Source organism: Hemiscyllium ocellatum, chromosome 13 (assembly GCF_020745735.1).
Source record: "Hemiscyllium ocellatum isolate sHemOce1 chromosome 13, sHemOce1.pat.X.cur, whole genome shotgun sequence".
Classification (NCBI taxonomy): domain Eukaryota; kingdom Metazoa; phylum Chordata; class Chondrichthyes; order Orectolobiformes; family Hemiscylliidae; genus Hemiscyllium; species Hemiscyllium ocellatum.
Genome location: NC_083413.1, coordinates 29,433,006 through 29,455,238, shown reverse-complemented (window position 1 = coordinate 29,455,238; position 22,233 = coordinate 29,433,006). Strand labels below are relative to the sequence as shown.

The 22,233-nt window shown below is 45.2% G+C and overlaps 1 protein-coding gene across 1 annotated transcript in view; it reads left to right on the top strand.

Annotated features, from left to right (window-relative positions):
• Window positions 1–10,948: 10,948 nt before the first annotated feature.
• sphkap (SPHK1 interactor, AKAP domain containing) overlaps window positions 10,949–22,233 on the top strand; it is an 89,968-nt gene continuing 78,683 nt past the window's right edge. Inside the window, exons 1-2 of the mRNA XM_060834430.1 lie at window positions 10,949–10,984; window positions 12,139–12,249. Coding sequence (XP_060690413.1) covers window positions 10,949–10,984; window positions 12,139–12,249 — 147 coding nt within the window. The remainder of the gene's footprint in view (window positions 10,985–12,138; window positions 12,250–22,233) is intronic.

The window sequence follows — 22,233 nt, the reverse complement described above, 5'->3', positions numbered from 1 at the left end:
TGGAAAATCTCTGCCACAGAAAGCAGTTGAGGCCAAACTTTTGAATGTTTTCAAGAAGGAGTTAGATCCAACCCTTCTGCTAAAGGGGTCAAAGGAGATTGTGGGGGAAAGCAAGAGCAGGCTGCTAAGTTGGACGATCAGTTATGATCATGTTGAATGGTGGATCAGGTTCAAAAAGCTGTAAGATCTACTCCTCCTTCCATTCTCTATGCTTCTGTTCAATGTCAATTCCACTATCATTTCTGCCACCAGCATCTGTTTAGAACCCAAGAGTTGTAAATCACCAACTAAATATCAAAGGCATTTGAATAAGTACATGAATAGCAAAGGTTTGGTGGGAAATGGGCCAGGAGCACAGAGGTGGGATTAATTTGGTTTGGGATTAGGTTCAGCATGGACTGGTTGGACTGAAGGGTCTGTTTTCATGCTGTATGACTCTCTGACCAGATGTGTGTTTTTGCACTAGTACAAAGTTTTAGATCTTGCTGCAAATGTGTTGCTGGTCAAAGCACAGCAGGCCAGGCAGCATCTCAGGAATAGAGAGAGACCACCTTCATGGATGACCCACAGTGTTTGTTATACAAATCCTGGCAGGCAGAAGAAAAAAACATAACCTTGGCAATCATTATGCTCAGTGTCTTTATTGTTCAGCAATTAAGTGATGTTGCCATATGTGTGGCATGGATATTTATAATTCTGTCACCGGTTATCTGGCAGTCCAAAAGGAACACAGATGAGTCACTCATCTCTAGGGGGTCTGTTTCTGCAGTTTGTGGAGGCTCAGCTCCCCAGTTTAGTTCCCCCCACTTTGTATTTTGTCTTCTCCTGCAAAAGGTGAAAGAACAAATCTGTGAATGAATGAGATTAAACTTTCACCCTGTGGAAGGAAGAACTTTCTGTAAGAATGGTAATAAAGCACATCGTACATTCTCCAAGGATTGGGGTGAATGTGAACAGTGGATAGATGTGAATGCTACAGGATTCTGAAAGCTAAATGGATATGAGGAATGATGTAATGGTAAATACTTAGCAAGGCAGATTGACATTAGGAAGAAGGAATTGCATAAAGCACAAGGTGTGATTGTATTAGTAAATTTACCTAATTCCCCTGACCAGAAGTGCTGTGGATTAGATCATACTGCTGCATTGTATCTATGATTTGGGTGCCGTGCTCCTGATGTATGTTCTTCTACCTTCATCCTCACCCTCTTGGCAAGAGCAGCTTATGGGATGTGAGTGTTACTGGCTGGGCCAGCACTTACGTCCCATCCCAAGTTGCCGTTGAGAAGGTGATGGATAGCTGTCTTCTTGAAGCTGCTTTATATTCTGGGAAATGGTACGCTCCTCCCCCTCCTGGCTGTACCCAACAATAATTTCCTGGCTACATGATTAAATCTGGCTGCTGCCCTGGTTTTACATCCATCAAACATTCTCAACCTTTCCAATTTCCATTGGAAGACAGCTCTGATAAACAATAGCTGAGATTATGTCACACATAGACAAAGACATGTCTTTAGGAAGCCCTGAAAGAGGGCAAGATTTTAATTCATACAAAACCCAGTCACTTAAACTTAAAATCAGGCACAATAGAGCCCCCTGCATCTCCTTTGGTACATTTGTATTTTTTGGAAGTTGATTTTTGATTGTTACTATGTTTAACATTGTGACATTTACAACTTACCTGAAATGGTAAATGTTTCAGCTAATTCTTTTGAGCACTGAACTGTTCTCCATACATATTAAGAGTTCTGTGCAATCCTAACCTGGGCTGGAATTGATTACCAGTTATGTTTCACTTTTTGTACCTATTAATAGAACCAGTTTCAATTTGTGTTTTCTTAGAAGTGAAAATTCATCAGTGTTGACCTTATGATTAAAAGAGTAGAAATTGCTCAGCACAAGCCACTAGGGTGTCGAATAGGGCTCAGTAATGCCTGTTGTGTAGCTACCACCGTTAGCAGTTGCAAAAGGAAATTATAATTGATGCTTGTCACTGTGCTCATACCTGCACTACAAATTGTACTGATTGCCACCTTGACAAAGGTGTGTGCAGCTAATATCAAGCAGGGTCTGCCGGGCAGGCAATCATGAAATCGGTCCACGCACTATCATAATCCGGTGGTGGTGTTCCACTTGGTGGCTGGCCTGCTGGTTTGTCCCACATGATTACATTCTTCTCAGCGCATTAGAAATTTATGCAAAGGTAGAACACACGGGTGTCATATTCAAAAGGCATGTTGACAGCATTTCATCGTCTGTAACCCAGCAACATTGCTCAACGTCTGCTCATCACATCCATCCACTCCTGGAGATGTCAGAGACCAGGCAAAAGTCGAGTCAAGATCTAGCAGTGCCTTCATAGAGATTTCCCTGAAGGCTGTCGAGTAAAGAGGGTTGAAGGCAGGCTGGACAGAGTTTGCTGAGGAGGTTAAAATACATGGATAGCTCAAGGGAACCTGTGTCCTGTACCATAAGAGGATGAATGATCTGCTGCTCTGAGAGGATAGTGATATGGCAATGCTTCATGTTCTTATGAATTAATACTGTAAAGTTGCCACTGCAGAGAATTGCCACTAAGCGTTGAGTATTTATGATATGGCATGCCAATGAATGCAACCCTGATCCCTAACAGTTGGCAATGCCAACCTGATGAAACTTCTAACAGCAAACTGAGCACTGATAGGCTTGCAAAGTCCTTCTTACTAACACTCGGAGATGGGGGGGGGAGCGGTTACCAACACACAGAGAACTGCCCCACACACAAGCCAAACATGTTGTACATAATAAACACCAAACTAGTCATCCTCAGGTAATTATACCTTATGGACAATATCCCAGACACTAGGATCATCATCCAAACTATGTCTGTTTCACAGGCAGGACAGACTAACCAGAAGTCTCACCACAGTGATATACAGTACAGTGTTCTCCACATTGATTCCTGACCCTTAAGCCTCATGATTTGACTCTGATTACAGGATACTTCAGGGGTTTTGCTGGTATTCAATGTTCAGTTAAGTAACATAAATTGAAACCGACTGCCAAATTAAAAGCTGTCACATGAACGATTTGGAGTCAGTGATACTGCTGATAATTAATGCAGAGTGTGCTGCTCCAGACTAGCCAGGAGGTACATCCTGTAATATTGATCCGAAGAATAAGAGGCAGAATATCAGGCAATTCACACTGGTGCATTTATGTGGTATTTTGTTGGTTAGACAACTACCAGCAACTCCTAGTAGCTAGTTCACTGGCTAGCCAAAAAAAAAACATTACTTGGACTGTAAGAAACCCTTTTTAATATTATGATCTCTTTAAAAGGGATAACGAGGTTTTTAAGCTTTTTCAACATAATTCCAGATATAAATAATGAGGACTCCAGCTCAGTGCCTTCTTTAAATACTAAAGAACATAAGTTCTGACTAATGATATGTTATCAGAGAAGCACAGAATATGAAATGAAATGGGGAGACCATTCAGCCCAACATACATGCACCAACCTGTTTTAAATGGAATAAGTTTTATTGTCAAACAGACTCACATGAGTACAATGAAAAATTTACAAGTTGCCACTTTTGGCGCCATCTTCGGTACAAAAGTGCCCAGACATTGAATTTTAGTACAAGTCAAAAAAAAGAAAACAATGTGTAAAAAGTTAAACATTAGGCTTTCTTACTGAAAAGTAGAAAAACAAAAAACACGGTTAACAGTTCAACATCACAGTCCATTAGTGTCTGGCCATGCTGGGCTCACACTCCTCACAAGGGCTTCACCTTGCCCCCGCCATCACCCCAGGCTGTTTGTTCCTCCTCTCATTGCCAGCTGTCTGTCTGCCCGTTCTTGCCATCTCGCGCACTGTCCCCACTCTTGCCATCTCGCGCCCTGTTCCCGTTCCCGCTGCCTCATGCCTGTTCCCATTCCCGCTCTCATCACTAGCTGTCTGTCCGCCTGCCTGCTCTCGGTGCCTCACACCATGTTGCTGCTCCTGCTGCCACCCTGGGTTGCCTGCTCCCACTCTTGCCACTGGCCATCTTGGCTCAGGAGGACTGCCATTCGATGCCGGGGACCTCTCCCCACTTTGGGCTCGGCCTCCTCGTGCTGCCTTGATCTTCTCCGCACTGCACAAACTCACACCTTATGTAAGGTAAATAGATTAAACTAAGAAAAAAAAGTATTGAAAGAATTTTTTAAAAATGTGAACGGGGTACAAAAAAAATGGTATGAGCCTGAACATTTTGCTACTATTTCACCACCATCTTGAAACCCAATCTTTGGTATTCACCTTAATATTACTCTGATCATTTCCCATAATGTGGTATTTTCTATTTCCTTCAAGTATTTATCAAATTCTCTTTTGAACATGTCTGAGTCTACCTTTGCCACCTTTTTTTTAGACCATGATTTCCAGAATTCATTAAACCAATGTTGTATATAGTCCTTTGACCAGACTCTTTAAATCTATGTTTTTGGCTATCCATTGAAATAATTTGTCCAGGTGAACTTCAGCAAAACTTTTCTATGATTTTGAATCACACCTTAGACAGGATTATTATGGTGCAGAAGGAGGCCGTTAGCCCTTCATACCTGCACCAGTTCTGTTACCTAGTGTCAATCTCCTGCCTTTTTTCTATATCCCTGCATATCATTTCTATGCAAATAATCATCCAGTGTCCTCTCAAATACACCAATTGAACCAGCCCCCACCATAACTCCAGGCAATACATTCCATACCCTAACTATTTGCTCTGTGAAAGTTTATTTTTCTTCCATTACCTTTGCTACTTTTGTACATGACTAAATCTATGCCCTCTCATTTTTATTTCTTTCCCAAGTGGAAGTGTTTCTCCCTATCTCTTCTATCCAGCCCACTATCTCATAAGTAGACCCCCCCTAACTGTCCTAAACCGCTATCTCATCTCCTTTCTGCCTTCTCTCCAAGATGAACACTCCCAATTTCTTCAATCTACCCTCATAACTGAAGTTTCTCATTCCTGGAACAACTCTTGGAAATCATTCTGCACTCTCTCCAATGCATTCATATCTTTCATATGTTGTGGTACCCACAGCTATACATAATATTGTAGCTGAGGTCTAACAAGTGTCTCTACAAGTTCAACACCACCTCCCTGCTCGTGTACAATAAGTTTCTATTAATTAAAGTTGAGTACACTGTATGTAGAGAAGTTTTACAACTATGTTGCCGCGAGTGGAAGTTCTGAGTTATGAGGAGAGGTTAGATAGGCTAGGACTTCTTTTCCCAGAGCATAGGAGGTTAAGGAATGACCTTATAGAAGCTTATATAATCATGAGGGGCACAGATATAGGGAAAAGCAAAAGTCTTTTCCCCAGGGTTGATGAGTTCAAAACCAGAGGGCATAATTTTAAAGTGAGAGGAAAAAGATTTAGTGGGCGGCACGGTGGCACAGTGGTTAGCACTGCTGCCTCACAGCGCCTGAGACCCGGGTTCAATTCCCAACTCAGGCGACTGACTGTGTGGAGTTTGCACGTTCTCCCCGTGTCTGCGTGGGTTTCCTCCGGGTGTTCCGGTTTCCTCCCACAGTCCAAAGATGTGCGGGTCAGGTGAATTGGCCATGCTAAATTGCCCGTAGTGTTAGGTAAGGGGTAAATGTAGGGGTATGGGTGGGTTGCGCTTCGGCGGGTCGGTGTGGACTTGTTGGGCCGAAGGGCCTGTTTCCACACAGTAAATAATCTAATCTAATCTAGTCAGAAAGATTTAAAAGGGATCTGAGTAGCAACTTTTTCACAGGATGGTTAGTATATGGAATGATTTGCCAGAGGAAGTGATAGATACATAAAAAGGAAATGTTTTAGGGAATGTGGGCCAAATGCAGGCAAATAGGACTAGTTTAGTTTAGGAAACTTGGTCGGCATGGACAAGTTGGACCAAGAGGTCTGGTTCCATGCTGTATGACTCTACCTACTGTCTTCACCTATCTTACAACTTTTGATGACCTATGCACACCTTCTTTAAATTTTTAAATTTTTCTTAAGTTTAATTTTTAAAAAATCTTCTCTCCTCTAAGAAGACCAATGCCAGCATTGATCCTCTTCCTGTCATTGAGTTCCCTCTTCCCTGTTGGGATTTTACTAAATCTCCTCTGCAATCTTAACTACAAGGTGTTGTCATTCTTATTTCAAACTGGTTTAACATAAATTTCCTTGATTTTTTTTATTATTTGATTCACTTCATTAAACAGGGAATGCTGTATGCCTTTTTACAGCCATCTCAATTTGTCCTGATGAGCTCCAACTACAAGTTGGCAAGTGGATCACAGCAGATCTGAGCTCATGGTAGGGGAAATGGTGAAGGAAATTAGAGAGATTTAGAAACCTTCAAAGGCTTGTTTCCAAATACCCATTGGTCTCTTTATTTCTGCATCCTGTTTTAAAACAAAACTGTACCATTTTGTAAATACTGCTTTTCTTTACTCTTCCAACTAAAATAAGTCACATCATTCTTCTCAACATTGAAGTTCCTTTGTCATGTGTCTGCCCATTTCAGTGGTCTATCATGAAGCCTGTCACTATCCTAATAATTGTTCAATGCATTTGAGTTCTGTATTGACTGTAAACATTGCTTATTTGACCTGAATATCTAAATCCAGCTCAGGTAATATGTACTTAAAAAAAGCATCTTTTTTCTAAAATAAACCCTTGCGCTGAAATGAGGATGGCTGCATGTTTTGACAGCCGGTTACCTGACACCCTTGCCAAGCATTGTATAAACAACTGTTTTGGCGAAGGCAGAAAAATAATAATTCTGCAGCAATGGAAACCAGACTGTTTGGTATGTTGCTTCATGTGGATTACAAGTTTGCAGATTCTAAAAGAGTTGTAGAAAGTAACAACAAACCAGATACTTCTCTTTAGCATATGTTACACATCTATGTGGATCAAACTTTCATAACTGACAATTTCTGATGAAGTAGCACCCCAGAAATAGCTATTACTCGAGAATTGAAAGGGAGAGAAGAATGCAAGGAAATTGCAATTGCTAAGGATGGGTTCTCAAAGCCAGGAGGACTTAAGATTTTACTTTTTAGGAGACAAGGTGAGTGTTATCCTTAGCTTCAGAAGACTAGTAAAATGGACATTTGGCAATAGAAATCACACTGTGATTGAGACCGTTGGAACTATTCATTTTTACTGGAAAGATTGGAAGAACATCTGAAAGAGAATCAGAGCAACAGATATCATTTGATTAGGGAAATGCAGGGAAAGCAGATCATTAGGGTATGTTAAGATGATCCTTTTGTGATTTGTCAGGACTGAACCTTCCTTTCCAGACATCTGATGGCTTCCCTCCAAATATCACACACAAATTGATCAGCTACCTGTGAACCAATTACATAGTTGTTGTCAGGCACAATGCCTTTGTCATCAGCAATACCCAAACCAATCAGCTACTTGCTAGAACAGAGAACATTACAGCACAGTACTGGCCCTTCAGTCCTCGATGTTGCACCGACCTGTGGAACCAATCTGAAGCCCATCTAACCTACAGAATTCCATTTTCATCCATATGTTTATCCAGTGACCATTTAAATGCCCTTAAAGTTGGCGAGTCTACTACTGTTGCAGGCCCTTACTACTCTGAGAAAAGAAATACCTCTGGCATCTGTCCTATATCTATCACCCTTCAATTTAAAACTATGTCCCCTTATGCTAGCCATCGCCATCCCAGGAAAATGACTCTCACTGTCTATCTAACCCTCTGATTATCTTGCATGTCTCAATTAAGTCACCTCTCAACTTTCCTCTCACTAATGAAAACAGCCTCAAGTCCCTCAGCTTTTCTTCATAAGACCTTTCCTCCGTACAAGGCAACATGCTAATAAGTTGCCTCTGAACCCTTTCTAAAGCCTCCACATCCTTCCTGTAATGCGGTGATCAGAACTGTATGCAATATTCCAAGTACGGCCACACCAGAGTTTTGTACAGCTGTAACATGACCACCTGGCTCTGAAACTCAATCCCTCTACCAAGAAAAGCTAACACACTGATGCCTTCTTAACAACCCTATCAACCTAGGTGACAACTTTCAGGTATCTATGTACATGAACATTGAGATCTCTCTGCTCATCTACACTGCCAAGAATCCTCCATTAGTCCAGTACTCTGTATTTCTGTTGCTCCTTCCAAAGTGAATCACCTCGCACTTTTCCATATTAAACTCCATTTGCCACCTCTCAGCCCAGCTATGCAACTTATCTATGTCCCTCTATAACTTGCAACATCCTTTGGCACTGTCCACAACTCTACCAACCTTCGTTAACTCAGCCTTCTGTGCCCTCATCCAGGTCATTTATAAAAATGACAAATAACAGTGGCTCCAAAACAGATCCTTGCGGTACACCACTAGTAACTGAACTCCAGGATAAACATTTCCCATCAACCATCACCCTCTGTCTTCGTTCAGCTAGCTACTTTCTGATCCAAACTACTAAATCACCCTCAATCCCACGCCTCCGTACTTTGTGCAATAGCCTGGGGGACCTTATCAAATGCCTTACTGAAATCTATATACAACACATCAACCGCTTTACCCCCATCCACTTGTTTGGTCACTATCTCAAAGAACTCAATAAAGTTTGTGAGGCACAACCTGCCCTTCACAAAACCATGTTGACTATTCCGAATCAACTTATTCCTGTCTGGATGATTATAAATCCTATTTCTTACCGTCAACTGTCCCAAAGTTTGGTTGGATAGATGGGAGGGCAGCTTGTTCAAGTCTCTACATTACTACTTCCGCAATGAGACCTGATATTGGTGATCCCATGGGTATTCTGTTGACCTCTTAGTAGGTTTTTTTATTGAATGTGAAGTGGATGATGAGGCACATGTCCACTAGCTTGAGGATGTGATATTTGCTGATGAGGTTGGTGCTGTCTGGTGTTTATGATCCGGTTTTCCTCGTAGTGAATTCTTTGGCCAAGTTGATGTTAATTGATGTGAAAAGGGCTGTAGCATCAAAGGAGACATCATGGTAACCCACAAATGTACCAACACACTTAAACAATGACTAGTGAACCTTAAGGATCCATTATATACTACCAGCAAAACTAATGTCATTTACAAAATACCATGCGAGTACTGTAAAAAGCACTATATTGGACAAATGCGCAGGAACTTGCCACAAGGATAAATGAACCCCAACTAGCCAACAAAAGACATGACCCACTATCACTAGTTTCCATACATACAGACAAAGAAGGACACATTTTGAGTGGGACAACACACACGTCCTAGGACGGGTGAAACAAAGACACGCACAAGAATTCTTAGAGGCATGGCATTCTAATCAGATTTCCATCAATAAACACATTGACTGAGAGCCCATATACTTTCCCTTGAAAAAAAAGAACCAGAACTGACATCACTCACCTTAAGAAACCGAGACCTATAAACAGAGAGGCAGGACATACCACCAGCGCTTCACTGGAGATGCTCACTGATGATGGTACCTCATCATGGTGACAAAACGTCTGAAAATAAACCTTCCAGCTCAGCAAGCTAACCTACATACTTATCATCAACCTGAGCTACAAATCTTCTCAAAATATCTCTGTCTCAATGACTCTATCCCTTGGAGATACTCACCAATTATATTAATCGATGTTAGTTACAGCTTACTTTTTTGAGATAAGAGGGTTTTCCCCTGTGTGAAAGCATTAACTGAAATCAGTTTATCATTTTTTATCATCAAAACTGCAGAACGTTCAGGTGTATGGAATAAAACAAGTTGTGAGGTTGGCGTGGTGCTGACCATTAAATATATATTTTTTAAATGACACTGTTCCGCCTTGTACTACAACATATTACAATTTTGAGCCATTGGTTTCAGGACTACAGCAACCAAGTCTAGAAGGGTGAATAAATTCATCTCTTTTCTCTCCTGGGGTTGGATTCTAGCAGGAGTTGATTTTTTTTTCAAAATGTAGAATTTTCCCAATTCTGGATAAAATTGACTATGCATATCTATATTAGAAGCCAGTCAGATCTTTTCAATTATCGTTCAAGTTCACTCAGTTAAAAGAATTAACATATTTAAAAGATAAAATTCATCCTACATCCGACAATATACACAGACTAGCGTGCAGACAAATAGACAAATTACTGTGTCAAGAAGGTGGAATTTCAAAGTTAATGTCCAAAGGAGCAAAAGAAAATATACCCCTCTTGAGTGATTTTGAGATCCCAATGCTGTAGTGGCATATGTTAACTGGCTACTTTTCTGGAGGCTTTGATGGACTTCCACGGGACTTCTGTATGCAATTCTCCTCATCACACAACAGGGAGGATATGATTGTACTGCCGGGGGTGCAGAGGAAATTCATCAGGATGTTGTCTAGGATGGAGCATTTTAGCTATGAAGAGAGGCTGGATAAGTTCTGATTGTTCTCTTTCGAGCAGCGAAGGCTGAGGGTTGGGGGTGGGGTAATGATTGAAATGTAGTGTAGTGAATAAGATTCAGGCAGATAGGAAGCAGGTCAATGACAAGGGGCATAATTTCAAGGTGAAGGAGGTTTAGATGGGACTTCAGGAAAAATGATTTGACCCAGAGAGTGGTGGGAATTTGAATGTACTGCTTGGGAGGGTGATAGAGGCTGGAACTCTCTACTTTTAAAAGAAAATATGAATGAACACTTGAAATCTATTAACATTCAGAGCAATGGGCCAAATGTTAGAAAGTGGGATTAATGTAGATAAGTTGGTACAGACTCAGGAGCCGAACAGCCTTTTCTATGTTGTATGATTTTGGGGCAGGGAACCTGTCTGTCATCTCAAGCAGGCATTATGCAATTATTAAAACAACAGTATGTGGAGAAAAGCCCATTTCTAAATGTTCTGCAGTTGAGCCCCATTAATACCAGCAAGCAAAGGAATTCAAATCTCCTCTCAAATGTCTCTAATTTCCTTTACCATGACCTCAGATCTGCGGTGGTCCGCTTGTCAACGTGTGGTTGGAGCCCAATAATTGTTTTGCCCTTTTCAACAAAGAAGAAAGAAATAAATGACCGTACAGCACAGAAACAGGTCCTTTGGCCCACCAAGCCTGCACCAATCTGGCACTTTTCCAAACTACAAACCTTTTGCTTTACATGATCCATATCCCTCTATGCCCTGCCTTTTCAGATATCTTAAGATGCCTCTTAAATGTTGTTGTTGTTGTATCTGCTTCTACGACCTCCTCTGCCAGTGCATGCTAGGGGCTTACTACCATCTATGCAAAAAACATACCTCTCACATCTCCTTTAAACATTCTTTCTTTTACCTTAAACATATGACCCCTGGTTTCTACCCTCAGAAGAAGTCTCCAACTGTCCATGCCTCTCATAATATTGTAAACCTCTGTCAGGTTGCCCTTCAGCCTCCGACATTCAAATGAAAACAAACTGCTTTTGTCTAATCTCTCTTCATAACTAATACCATTCGATCCAGGCATCATCCTGGCAAATCTTTTCTGTACTGTCTCTCCAAATCCTCTTCATCCTTCTGATAGTGTTGTGATCAGAACTGTACACAATACTTCGAAAGTGGCCAGACTGAAGTTCTGAACAGCTGCAATATAACTTGTCAGTTTTTTTATATACTATGACGCAATCGATGAAGGCAAGCATGCTATATACTGTAGTGTCCTGATTTTTAACTTAATATCTACCTTCCGAACTCCATTTGCAGGACCTTGTCACTCTTCCTGCCTAAGTCCTGAGTAACAGAATGTACCACAACCTCTGGCTGTTCGCCATCCCTTTTGAGACTGTTCTGCACCTAATCAGAGGCATTATTAACTCTGGCACCACACAGGGAAGAAACACACCATTCTGGAGTCTCTCTTGCGGTCACAGAAATACCAACTGTGCCCCCAATAGTCTGCTGTTACTGCTGCTCAACTGTGCTTTGACCCTCGCTGCTGTACAACAGCTGCTCTTGCTACTGGTGTCACCATTCCATGGGTAATCCTCCCCAACAGCATCCAGATTGTCCTATTATTTAAATACAAACCATAGCAGTTGCAACTTGAATGGTGAAAAATTTATATTAAAAATGAACATTTGTTTCAGTGACAGCAAGTACGTATTAGAAAGACAAATTGTTTTTCATTTTTGACAGGTCCTGTGCAGTAACAGTTTATTGGACTCTGCGGAATATTGGTTACGGAATGAGAAGAAACTTTGTCAAGTTGGATTCTTGGAAGATAAGGCACGAAATAGATGCCCTACGGTATGTGTCAAGCCATTAAATAAAAGATTTACATATATCAGCTCTGTAATAGCAGGTATCAGAGGGATTGGTTCTAATTCCTAATAAATATTGACTGAATAGGGATAGGTATTCATGAAATAACCCAATAGGAAATGGGGTTATACAATGTCAAAATTTGAACTACCCTCATGTGACAGGATGAAATAGCATTACTGGAAAGGCAATCATTTAAGGGCTTACATTATTTTCCTGGTGTTTCTGCAAAGATTATGGCACTGATCAGGAGAACCCAAGTGAAATTCAATTCTGGTCTGTTAAAGCATCTGAGATTACCTTTTGAGCATATTTCTGTTAACAGATTATTTGCATTCAGGATGAGACATGGTGAAGGATTCTCCTTCACACATCTCATGGAAATTGTAAACGTTTTATTTCATAACTTCAGCTCAGCACCAGCAGGAATCTTGCCCCATTCTTACTTAAATGTAAAACCATTTGGCAGGTAACTCATGCTATTCTGTCTAATTATAGCAGTGGAAAATGCTCAGCTAAAGACAATAGAAGTGATTCCTGATGATAGATTATTTGGCCCTCAAGAGAGACTAAGAAAATTCATCTATCCTCATTGGATAAAGAAAATTAATCATTGAAGTACCAGCAACAAGGTATCTGACTGGGACATAATCACACTATTAGAGACAAACCATTCATCACATAGAGTGAAAACAAACTGGGTGGTTAAGCACTTTGTGGGTCTCAAAATATTACTGCAATACTGTCAGAAAATGTGTGAAACCCAAATCAATTTAAATGCATAAAAATATGGCAAAGTATGATGTCATGCTGGTTTAGAATGCATGTGCATTGTTTGTGCTTGAACCATTCATCTAGTGTGATCCTCAGTGTAAGTTCCTTTGTATGATGTTCTACTTTTGAACAAGCTGTTTACTTCATTTATCAATGCATTTTTCTGCTTTGTTTTGAGCAAATCATTTTGTTTTGTTTTGCTTTTTGTTTTGCTTCAGAAAATATGAAATGTGTTTAGATGAAAGTAAGAATGGGTAACTATGATATCAGGTCCAATGGCTTGACATCATTAACAGGAGCTCAGATTGCAACTTCAGGTGCAAGCTCCAGAATACTGTGTTGGTCACCATACCAAATTAAAAGGAGTGGTGGGCTATACTATAAACACACTTTCACCATCACCACATGGTTAATAGTTTTGAGGATGATAAGTGGCTTCTATTCTGTTCTATCACATTACTTTCAAAGTGTTAACGACAAAATTTTTCCTTGGGATTTCATGGTTGACGTGTTACAAGATAAAAGAAGGCTTGTCAGGGAGATCAGCAGCTATCAGAGCTGAGCAATCTTCACACACCATTTTTACACAAGATCGGGATCCCTCGCACATCTACCTAGCAATGATTAAGATAAACTACTGCTCATAGACATTGATCAGTACAGAACCAAGAGATAAAAGAGTCTCTCATAATAGTGGAGAAAACTGATGTGTATTTACTATCCTTTCTGCAGTAGATATTAAGGACTTTCTGTCGTCTTAATTATTTTGTTGCTTTTCACTTTGGTTTTTGTGGCTACATTACTGGGGAACTTCCATCGTTTGAACTAGCTTCGTGTCACAACAGTTCACATGTGGAAATGTTCAGGAGGTTAATACACACATACTAAGGAGAATGTGGTGTGCAAATCCAAATGGCTGGCAAGTATTCTGTACAGGATTGCTGAAAATAGCCTATGTTCCTATCACCTGTATCAGTTTGAGTGTTTTAGAGCTCTAGAATGCTGAAGGTTGGTGAAGGGGAACTGGGACATTTTGAAATGTTGGACACTTGAAGTACTGATATCATGCAAACATATGATCAAGGAACAAGACCAGGCCACTTGGCCCTTTTGGGCCTGCTCCACCATTCAATAAGATTGCGGATGATCTGATTTTTAACCTCAGCTCTATTACAGTAGGCTATACTACAGTAGGCCATGCATTTTGGCCTGAATTTCCACTGTAAAAGTGGGAGAATCAAATAGCGGCATTGCTTCCTGGAAGTTCAACACTTTGGCAGTACAAACATTAAAAGCGTCAGAAACAAAATGTAAACCAAGATTAGCATTTGAGATATTAAATATGCCATGCATTTAAGTGAAATTCCTCTATCCACTATATTTGTAGGTCATTAACCCATTTAAAATACACTGGTTCTCACTGGCAGAGCCCTTCTCACCACCAGCCAAGCCATGTCTTGGTGCTTGTTGGAAAGATCTGGTGATGAGGCATTCCGCCAAATGACTTTGACAGTCTGCCCAGGGAACTGCTCAACAGGATTTGCCCTCTCCTTTTCCCGAAGGGTCTCAAGGACACTACGTGCTGACCACTTCCTGATGGACTTGTGGTCAAAGGTGCTCTTCTTCATAAATTTCTCCACGATGGATAGGTGATATGAGCTTGATGCAGGCACACACAAAGGTGGCCATCAGGGCGAGGGTGGCATTGGGTGTGATTTTTCCCCCATTGCCCAAATCTTTATGCATGGTGTCCCTTCAGACCCGGTCCATCTTTGATGTCCACATGAGGTGGAAGCTGGCCCGGGTGACTGCAGCGGCATAGATTCTGGGAATAGGCCAAACCTGTGCTACATATAACAACACTGACAGTGCGTCACACCTGATGACCAGGTTTTTTCCTGCAATAGAGAGCAACCGTTGCTCCCATCTGCCTAGTTTCTGCCTCACTTTACTTATATGCTCCTCCCAAGACTTGGCGCACGCCCCAGCCACTCCAAACCAAATACCCAGCACCTTCAGGTGGTGAATCCTGACGGTGAAGAGGATAGAGGATTGGTTGGCCCAGTTCCTGAAGAGCATGGCCTCGCTCTTGCCTCAGTTTACCTTGGTCCCCGAGGCCCGTTCGAACTGGTCACATATACACATGAGTCTGTGCACAGACAGCGGATCCGAGCAGAAAACGGCAACGTCATCCATGTACAGGGAGGCCTTAACTTGTAGGCCCCTGCTGCCAGGAATAGTCACCCCTCTCAGGCTCGCATCCTTCCTGATGGACACAGCAAATGGCTCTATGCAGTACACAAACTAGGCAGGAGAGAGAGGACATTTCCCCTGACTCGAGATCTGACTGAAAGCTATCTGATTCCCACCCATTGATTGAAACTGCACTGACAATGTTGGGGTAGAGCAGTCTGATCCAATTGCAGATTCCCTCCCCAAAGACCATTTTGGAGTGAACATCTCTCATATACGTATGCGATATTCTGTCAAAGGCTTTCTCCTGGACCAGTTTTATTTTAATTTCAAAAATATAATTTATTCATAAAATTATTTGGATCTCTATACAATTAGTTATGCCATTCTTGTGCACACATTACATTGCTTTACATACAGACATCAAAATTTATTTTTCTTATATACAAGTCTGTACATTTACTATCCAGCTCTTCTGAGGCGTCAGCAGAGCCCAAATGACTGAGTGGGCCCTCTGTTCTTCTTAGGCAGGCAGATGTTACACAGTGGTCTTTCCCCACCGCGCCTTGGCAGCAGCTGCCCCAAGCTTCAGAGGGTTCCTCAACATGTAGTCCTGGACCTTGGAATGTGCCAGTCTGCAACACTTAGTCGGGGTCAACTCTTTCAGCTGGAAGATCAACAGGTTTCGGACCACCCAGAGAGCGTTCTTCACCGAGTTGATGATCCTCCAGGCACAGTTGATGTTCGTCTCGGTGTGCATCCTGGGGAACAGACCGTAGAGCACGGAGTCCCGTGTCACGGCGCTGCTTGGGACGAACCTCGACAAACACCACTGCGTTCCTCTCCAGACTTCTTCTACATAGGCACATTTCAGAAGGAGGTGTGTGGCAGTCTCGTCCCCACCACAGCCGCTCCGAGGGCAACGTGCGGTGCAGCAGTGAGTCCGGGTGTGCATAAAGGATCTGACAGGCAGAACCCTTCTCACCACCAGCCAAGCCATGTCTTGGTGCTTGTTGGAAAGTTCTGGCGATAAGGCATTCTGCCAAATGACTTTGACAGGGAACCGCTCGATAGGATCCGCCCATTCCTTTTCCCGAAGGGTCTCAAGGACACTATGTGCTGAACACTTCCTGACGGACTTGTGATCAAAGGCGTTTTTCTTCATAAACTTCTCCACGAAGGACAGGCGTTACAGAACAATGTTTCCTCCTGGTGCTCCGGTTTCCTCGCACAGTCCAAAAATGTGCAGGTTAGGTGAATTGGCCATGCTAAATTGCCCATAGTGTTAGGTGAAGGGGTAAATGTAGGGGAATGGATCTGGGTGGATTGCTCTTCGGAGGGTCGGTGCGGACATGTTGGGCTGAAGGGCCTGTTTCCACACTGTAAGTAATCTAATCTAAACTCCTGGACCAGTTTTTTTTTATTTCAAAATATACTTTATTCGTAAATATTCATAAATAATTTGATACACTGTACATTGGGTAATGCCATACATATGTTCACATTAACATACACAGTTTAGAATTTTCCTTTTTACATGCAAGTCTGTGCATTTCTCACTCCTATGCCCTTATATTGGGCTGAGGCGTCAGCAGAGCCCAAATGACTGCATGGGCCCCCTGATCTTCTTTAGACAGGCAGATGTTAAACGGTGGTCTTTCCCCACCGCGCCTTGGCGGCAGCCGCCCCAAGCTTCAGCGCGTCCCTCAACACGTAGTCTTGGACCTTGGAATGTGCCAGTCTGCAACACTCAGTCGGGGTCAACTCCTTCAGCTGGAAGATCAACAGGTTTCGGACCACCCAGAGAGCGTCCTTCACCGAGTTGATGATCCTCCAGGCGCAATTGATATTCGTCTCGGTGTGCGTCCCGGGGAACAGGCCGTAGAGCACGGAGTCCCGTGTCACGGCGCTGCTCGGGACGAACCTCGACAAATACCACTGCATTCCTCTCCAGACTTCCTCTGCATAGGCACATTCCAGAAGGAGGTGTGTGACAGTCTCGTCCCCCCCGCAGCCACTTCGAGGGCAGCGTGCGGTGCGGCAGAGAGTCCGGGCGTGCATAAACGATCTCACAGGTAGAGCCCTTCTCACCACCAGCCAAGCCATGTCTTGGTGCTTGTTAGAAAGTTCTGGCGATGAGGCATTCTGCCAAATTGCTTTGACAGTCTGCTCGGGGAACCACTCAACAGGATCCGCCCTCTCCTTTTCCCGAAGGGTCTCAAGGACGCTACGTGCTGACCACTTCCTGATGGACTTGTGGTCAAAGGTGTTTTTCTTCAGAAATTTCTCCACGAAGGACAGGTGGTACGGAACGGTCCAACTACTCGGAGCGTTCCGCGGCAGCGAGGCCAGGCCCATCCTTCGCAACACCGGGGACAGGTAGAACCTCAGTACGTAGTGACACTTGGTGTTTGCGTACCGGGGATCCACGCACAGCTTGATGCAGCCACACACAAAGGTGGCCATCAGGGCGAGGGTGGCATTGGGAGTGTTTTTTCCCCCATTGCACCGGTCTTTGTACATGGTGTCTCTTCGGACCCGGTCCATCTTTGATCTCCACATGAAGTGGAAGATGGCCCGGGTGACTGCGGCAGCACAGGTTCTGGGGATAGGCCAGGCCTGTGCCACATACAACAATACTGAGAGTACCTCGCACCTGATGACCAGGTTTTTCCCCGCGATGGAGAGCGACCGTTGCTCCCATCTGCCTAGTTTCTGTCTCATCTTCCTGATCCGCTCCTCCCAGGTCTTGGCGCACGCCCCAGCACCCCCGAACCAAATACCCAGCACCTTCAGGTGGCCAGTCCTGACGGTGAAGGGGATATAGGATTGGTCGGTCCAGTTCCCAAAGAGCATGGCCTCGCTCTTCCCCTTGGTTTACCTTGGCCCCCGAGGCCGGCTCGAACTGGTCGCAGATGCACAGGAGTCTGTGCACGGACAGCGGATCCGAGCAGAAAACGGCGACGTCATCCATGTACAGGGAGGCCTTAACCTGTAGGCCCCCGCTGCCAGGAATAGTCACCCCTCTCAGGCTCGCATCCTTCCTGATGGATTCGGCAAATGGCTCTATGCAACATACAAACAAGGCAGGAGAGAGTGGGCAGCCCTGCCTGACTCCAGATCTTACAGGGAAGCTATCTGATTCCCACCCATTGATTGAGACTGCACTGACAATGTTGGTGTAGAGCAGTCTGATCCAATTGCAGATTCCCTCCCCAAAGCCCATTTTGGAGAGGACATCCCTCATATATGTATGCGATATCCTGTCAAAGGCTTTCTCCTGGTCCAGGCTGATGAGGCAGGTGTCCACCCCCCTGTCCTGCACGTAGGCGATCGTATCCCTGAGGAGTGCGAGGCTCTCAGAGATCTTCCTGCCCGGTACAGCACAGGTTTGGTCGGGGTGGATCACCGTTCCCAGAGCAGACCTGACCCGGTTAGCGATGACCTTTGACAAGATTTTGTAGTCTGTGTTTAGCAGTGAGATCGGTCTCCAATTTCTAATTTCATCCCTCTCCCCCTTCCGCTTATAGATGAGGGTGATGATGCCTTTCCTCATGGATTCACTCATGGTACCTGCCCGAAGCATACTGACATTCACCTCCAGCAGGTCCCGGCCAATCAAGTCCCAAAGAGCGGAATAGATCTCGACCGGTAAGCCGTCGCTTCCGGGAGTTTTATTCTTTTCGAAGGACTCGAGGGCCCTGGTCAGCTCATCCAGAGATAGCGGCTGGTCCAGCCTCTCTCGCGTTCCGTCCTCTAGGACCTCCGTGATAGAGGACAGGAACGACTGTGAGGCCGTGCTGTCGGTTGGCTTCGCGTCATACAGGCTGGCATAGAAGGATTTACTGATCCTCATGACGTCAGCCTGAGATGACGTTACCGAGCCATCTTCTTCCTTCAGGCTGCTGAGCACGGAGCTCTCTTTGTGCACCTTCTGGAAGAAGAAACGTGAGCACGTCTCGTCCTGCTCTACCGAGCGGACCCTGGACCGGAAGATTATCTTGGAGGCCTCCGAGGCAAAGAGCGAGGCTTGCTGGCCCTTCACCTCCTTGAGGTCCTCCGTGACATCGACCCCCAACGTCTGCAGCAGGAGCAGGTTCTGCATACTTTCCTGGAGCTGGGACAGTTTTCCCCGCCTCTCTCTCGCCTCCTGAACACCTTTGAGGATGAAGAATCTCTTGATGTTCCCTTTTACTGTTTCCCACCAGTCTGCTGGAGACTCAAAGAGACACTTCGCGGTTCTCCAACCTGCGTAATCCCTCTTGAGCTCCTCGATGTTTCCCGGGGTCAACAGCTTAGTGTTCAGTTTCCACGTTCCCTTGCCCGTCCGCTGCTCGTCCTGTAGGTGACAGTCGGCCAGTAGGAGGCAGTGGTCAGAGAAGAACACCGGCTTGACGTCAGTGGTTCTGACCGAGAACGTTCGGGACACAAACAGGTAATCTATCCTTGAGCGGATAGACCCGTCTGCCCGTGACCATGTGTATCTACGCTGCTCTCCATCTGCAGGGGTGCTGAAGACGTCGTGCAGCTTGGCATCTTTGACCGTTTCCATCAGGGCTCTGGACGTAGCGTCCAGTTTACTGTCCCCCCCGCCGGATCGTCCATCTGCATCAATGATGCAGTTGAAGTCTCCGGCCAGAATGACCGGCCTGGACGTAGCCAGCAGCAGTGGAAGCTGTTGCAGGACGGCCAACCGTTCACTCTTATCCGCTGGGGCGTACACGTTGATTAGTCTTACGGGAGCGTTTCTGTATTTAACATCCACAATGAGGAGGCGCCCGCCCACCACCTCCTTAACCTCGGAGATAGTGAAGTTACCTCCCCGCAAAAGGATCCCTAGGCCTGAGGAGCGGTTATCGTTGCCCCCCGACCACACTGACGGCCCATGGGCCCACAAGCTCGACCACCTCCTGTAACTGCTGAGGTGGGGTATCCCGCACTCCTGCAGAAACAGGACGTCGGCTTTGACGCTGGCCAGGGAGGCCAGTGTTGAAACGCATCGCGTAGCCGATTTGATGCTACGCACGTTGATGCTAGCAATTTTCAACCCCATTTTAACAGTTTACAGGTTTACCGGTGTCCGTTTGCTGCTGGTCCTGCCCTTCTGGGGTAGCTGCGTGCATCCCTGTGGTGGCGGCAAACTGTTGGACCTTCGCAGGGCTGAGGTAACTGTCCAGCTCCGCGCTGGGGCCATTACCCCACTCTGTTGTCTTCGTGTCGGGCCCGTGGTCCGCACTGACCAGTTCTCCGTCTGACAGCAGGGCTGTCATAGGACCGCTGCTCCCAGATACCTGGAGCTGTGGGCCGGTGAGTACCTCCTGGTTCTCACCGGGTAGGGGGAGGCCATTACCCGTCCCCTCAGAGGGATCGTCCTTTCCTTCCTGGGCGGTGCTGCCCTCCTTTCTCCTCACAACGCTCTGCCTCTTCCTCTGATGACGACCCTTCTTGCGCCCATCCTCACCATCGGAAGAGCTACATGCGTCTTCGCCTTGTAGGTGTCGCTTTCCCCTTCGCTGGGTGGCTTTGGGGCCCCCAAGAGGTTTCCTCTTCCTGTTTTTTACTGTGATCCAGTCCTCTGCATCCTTTGATTCCTCCTCTTCCATTTCCTCTGACTGCATTGACGGAGCTTGGATCGGCTGCTGCACCTTCCCGCTGTCTGCCGTCTGCTCCGCTACTGCCTGCTCTTCCTTCTGGGTGCCTCCAGGCACCGTTTCCACGCTATTTTCATTTGCCTTCCTCGCCTTTGTTGGTCCGCGGCTCGTATTCGTGTTGCTACCTCCGGCCATCTGTGCGTAGGTAGCGGCTCCTCGTCTTGGGCAGGCCTTGTACATGTGGCCCGCCTCTCCGCACAGGTTACAGTTCTTGGCCTCCTTACAATCCTTGGTCAGGTGGCCTTCCTGCTTGCAATTTCGGCATACGGTCACCTTGCAGTCGGCCGCCATGTGGCCTGACCTCCCGCAGGTTCGGCACACCTTCGGCTGCCCTGCGTACGTCAGGTAGCCTCTGCTCCCTCCAATTGCGAAGCTGGAGGGTGGGTGGAGGATGTTCCCGCTGCCATCGACCCTCAGGGTTACCTTGACCTGTCTTTTACTTGTCCAGATCCCGAAAGGATCAACGACATCGGTGCTTTCTCCTTCAACCTGGACATACCTCTTCAAGAAGGTGAGAACATCTGCCGCTGGGATGTAGGGGTTGTACATTTGGATTGTAACAACCCGACTTCTCTGCGCAGGAAGCACACACAACGGGACCGCCGACAAGATGGAGAACAGAGGTTCCCCTTCCTTCTCCTTGAAGACCTTCAGGAGCTGCTCACAATGCTTCACGCTCCTGAAGGTCACGTCGAAGTAGCCTGCCCCAGGGAAATCCTGCAGGCAGTACACGTCCGCTGCTGCAAACCCACAGCACTCCAGCAAAACCTTCTTCACAAACACCGTCCGATCAACCGGTGTGTGCTCCTCCACCTTCTTCACAGTCACCCTGACTGTGTTGCGAATGCCCTGGCCAGGGCTGCGAACGGCTGCTGAGGCCATGGCTCCAAGATTGGCTGGTCCCTGAATTGGCGTTAGGCCGAAGCCAGCATGAAGATCCACCAATAGCAGGTCAGCACAACCAAACGATCCTCCAACGTCCAATCACGATCCAGCGATGGTCTCTCCACTAGCTCTGATGACTCGCAACTCGACACCTGTCCTGATAAGAACAGACACTTGATCTTAGCCAAAAGGACCAGTTGTGGTGACTGCAGTGCCATCTCCCAGAATACCTCTCAGTTGTGTTCTGATTTGATGAGGGAGTGTGTCCTGCTGAGGTCTCCCGTACAGTCGTGGTGACTGTGACAATGTCTCCCAGAATTCCGCTGTGATGACTGAGCTGCCCTCTGATTGATCTATCATCCAAATTAATATTCAGAGTTGCCAACTAATTACTTATTCCATGAAACAGGTCATGATTTTGAAAGTCCCCATAACATTTCCACTTTATTGAAGTCTCTTATCCCTG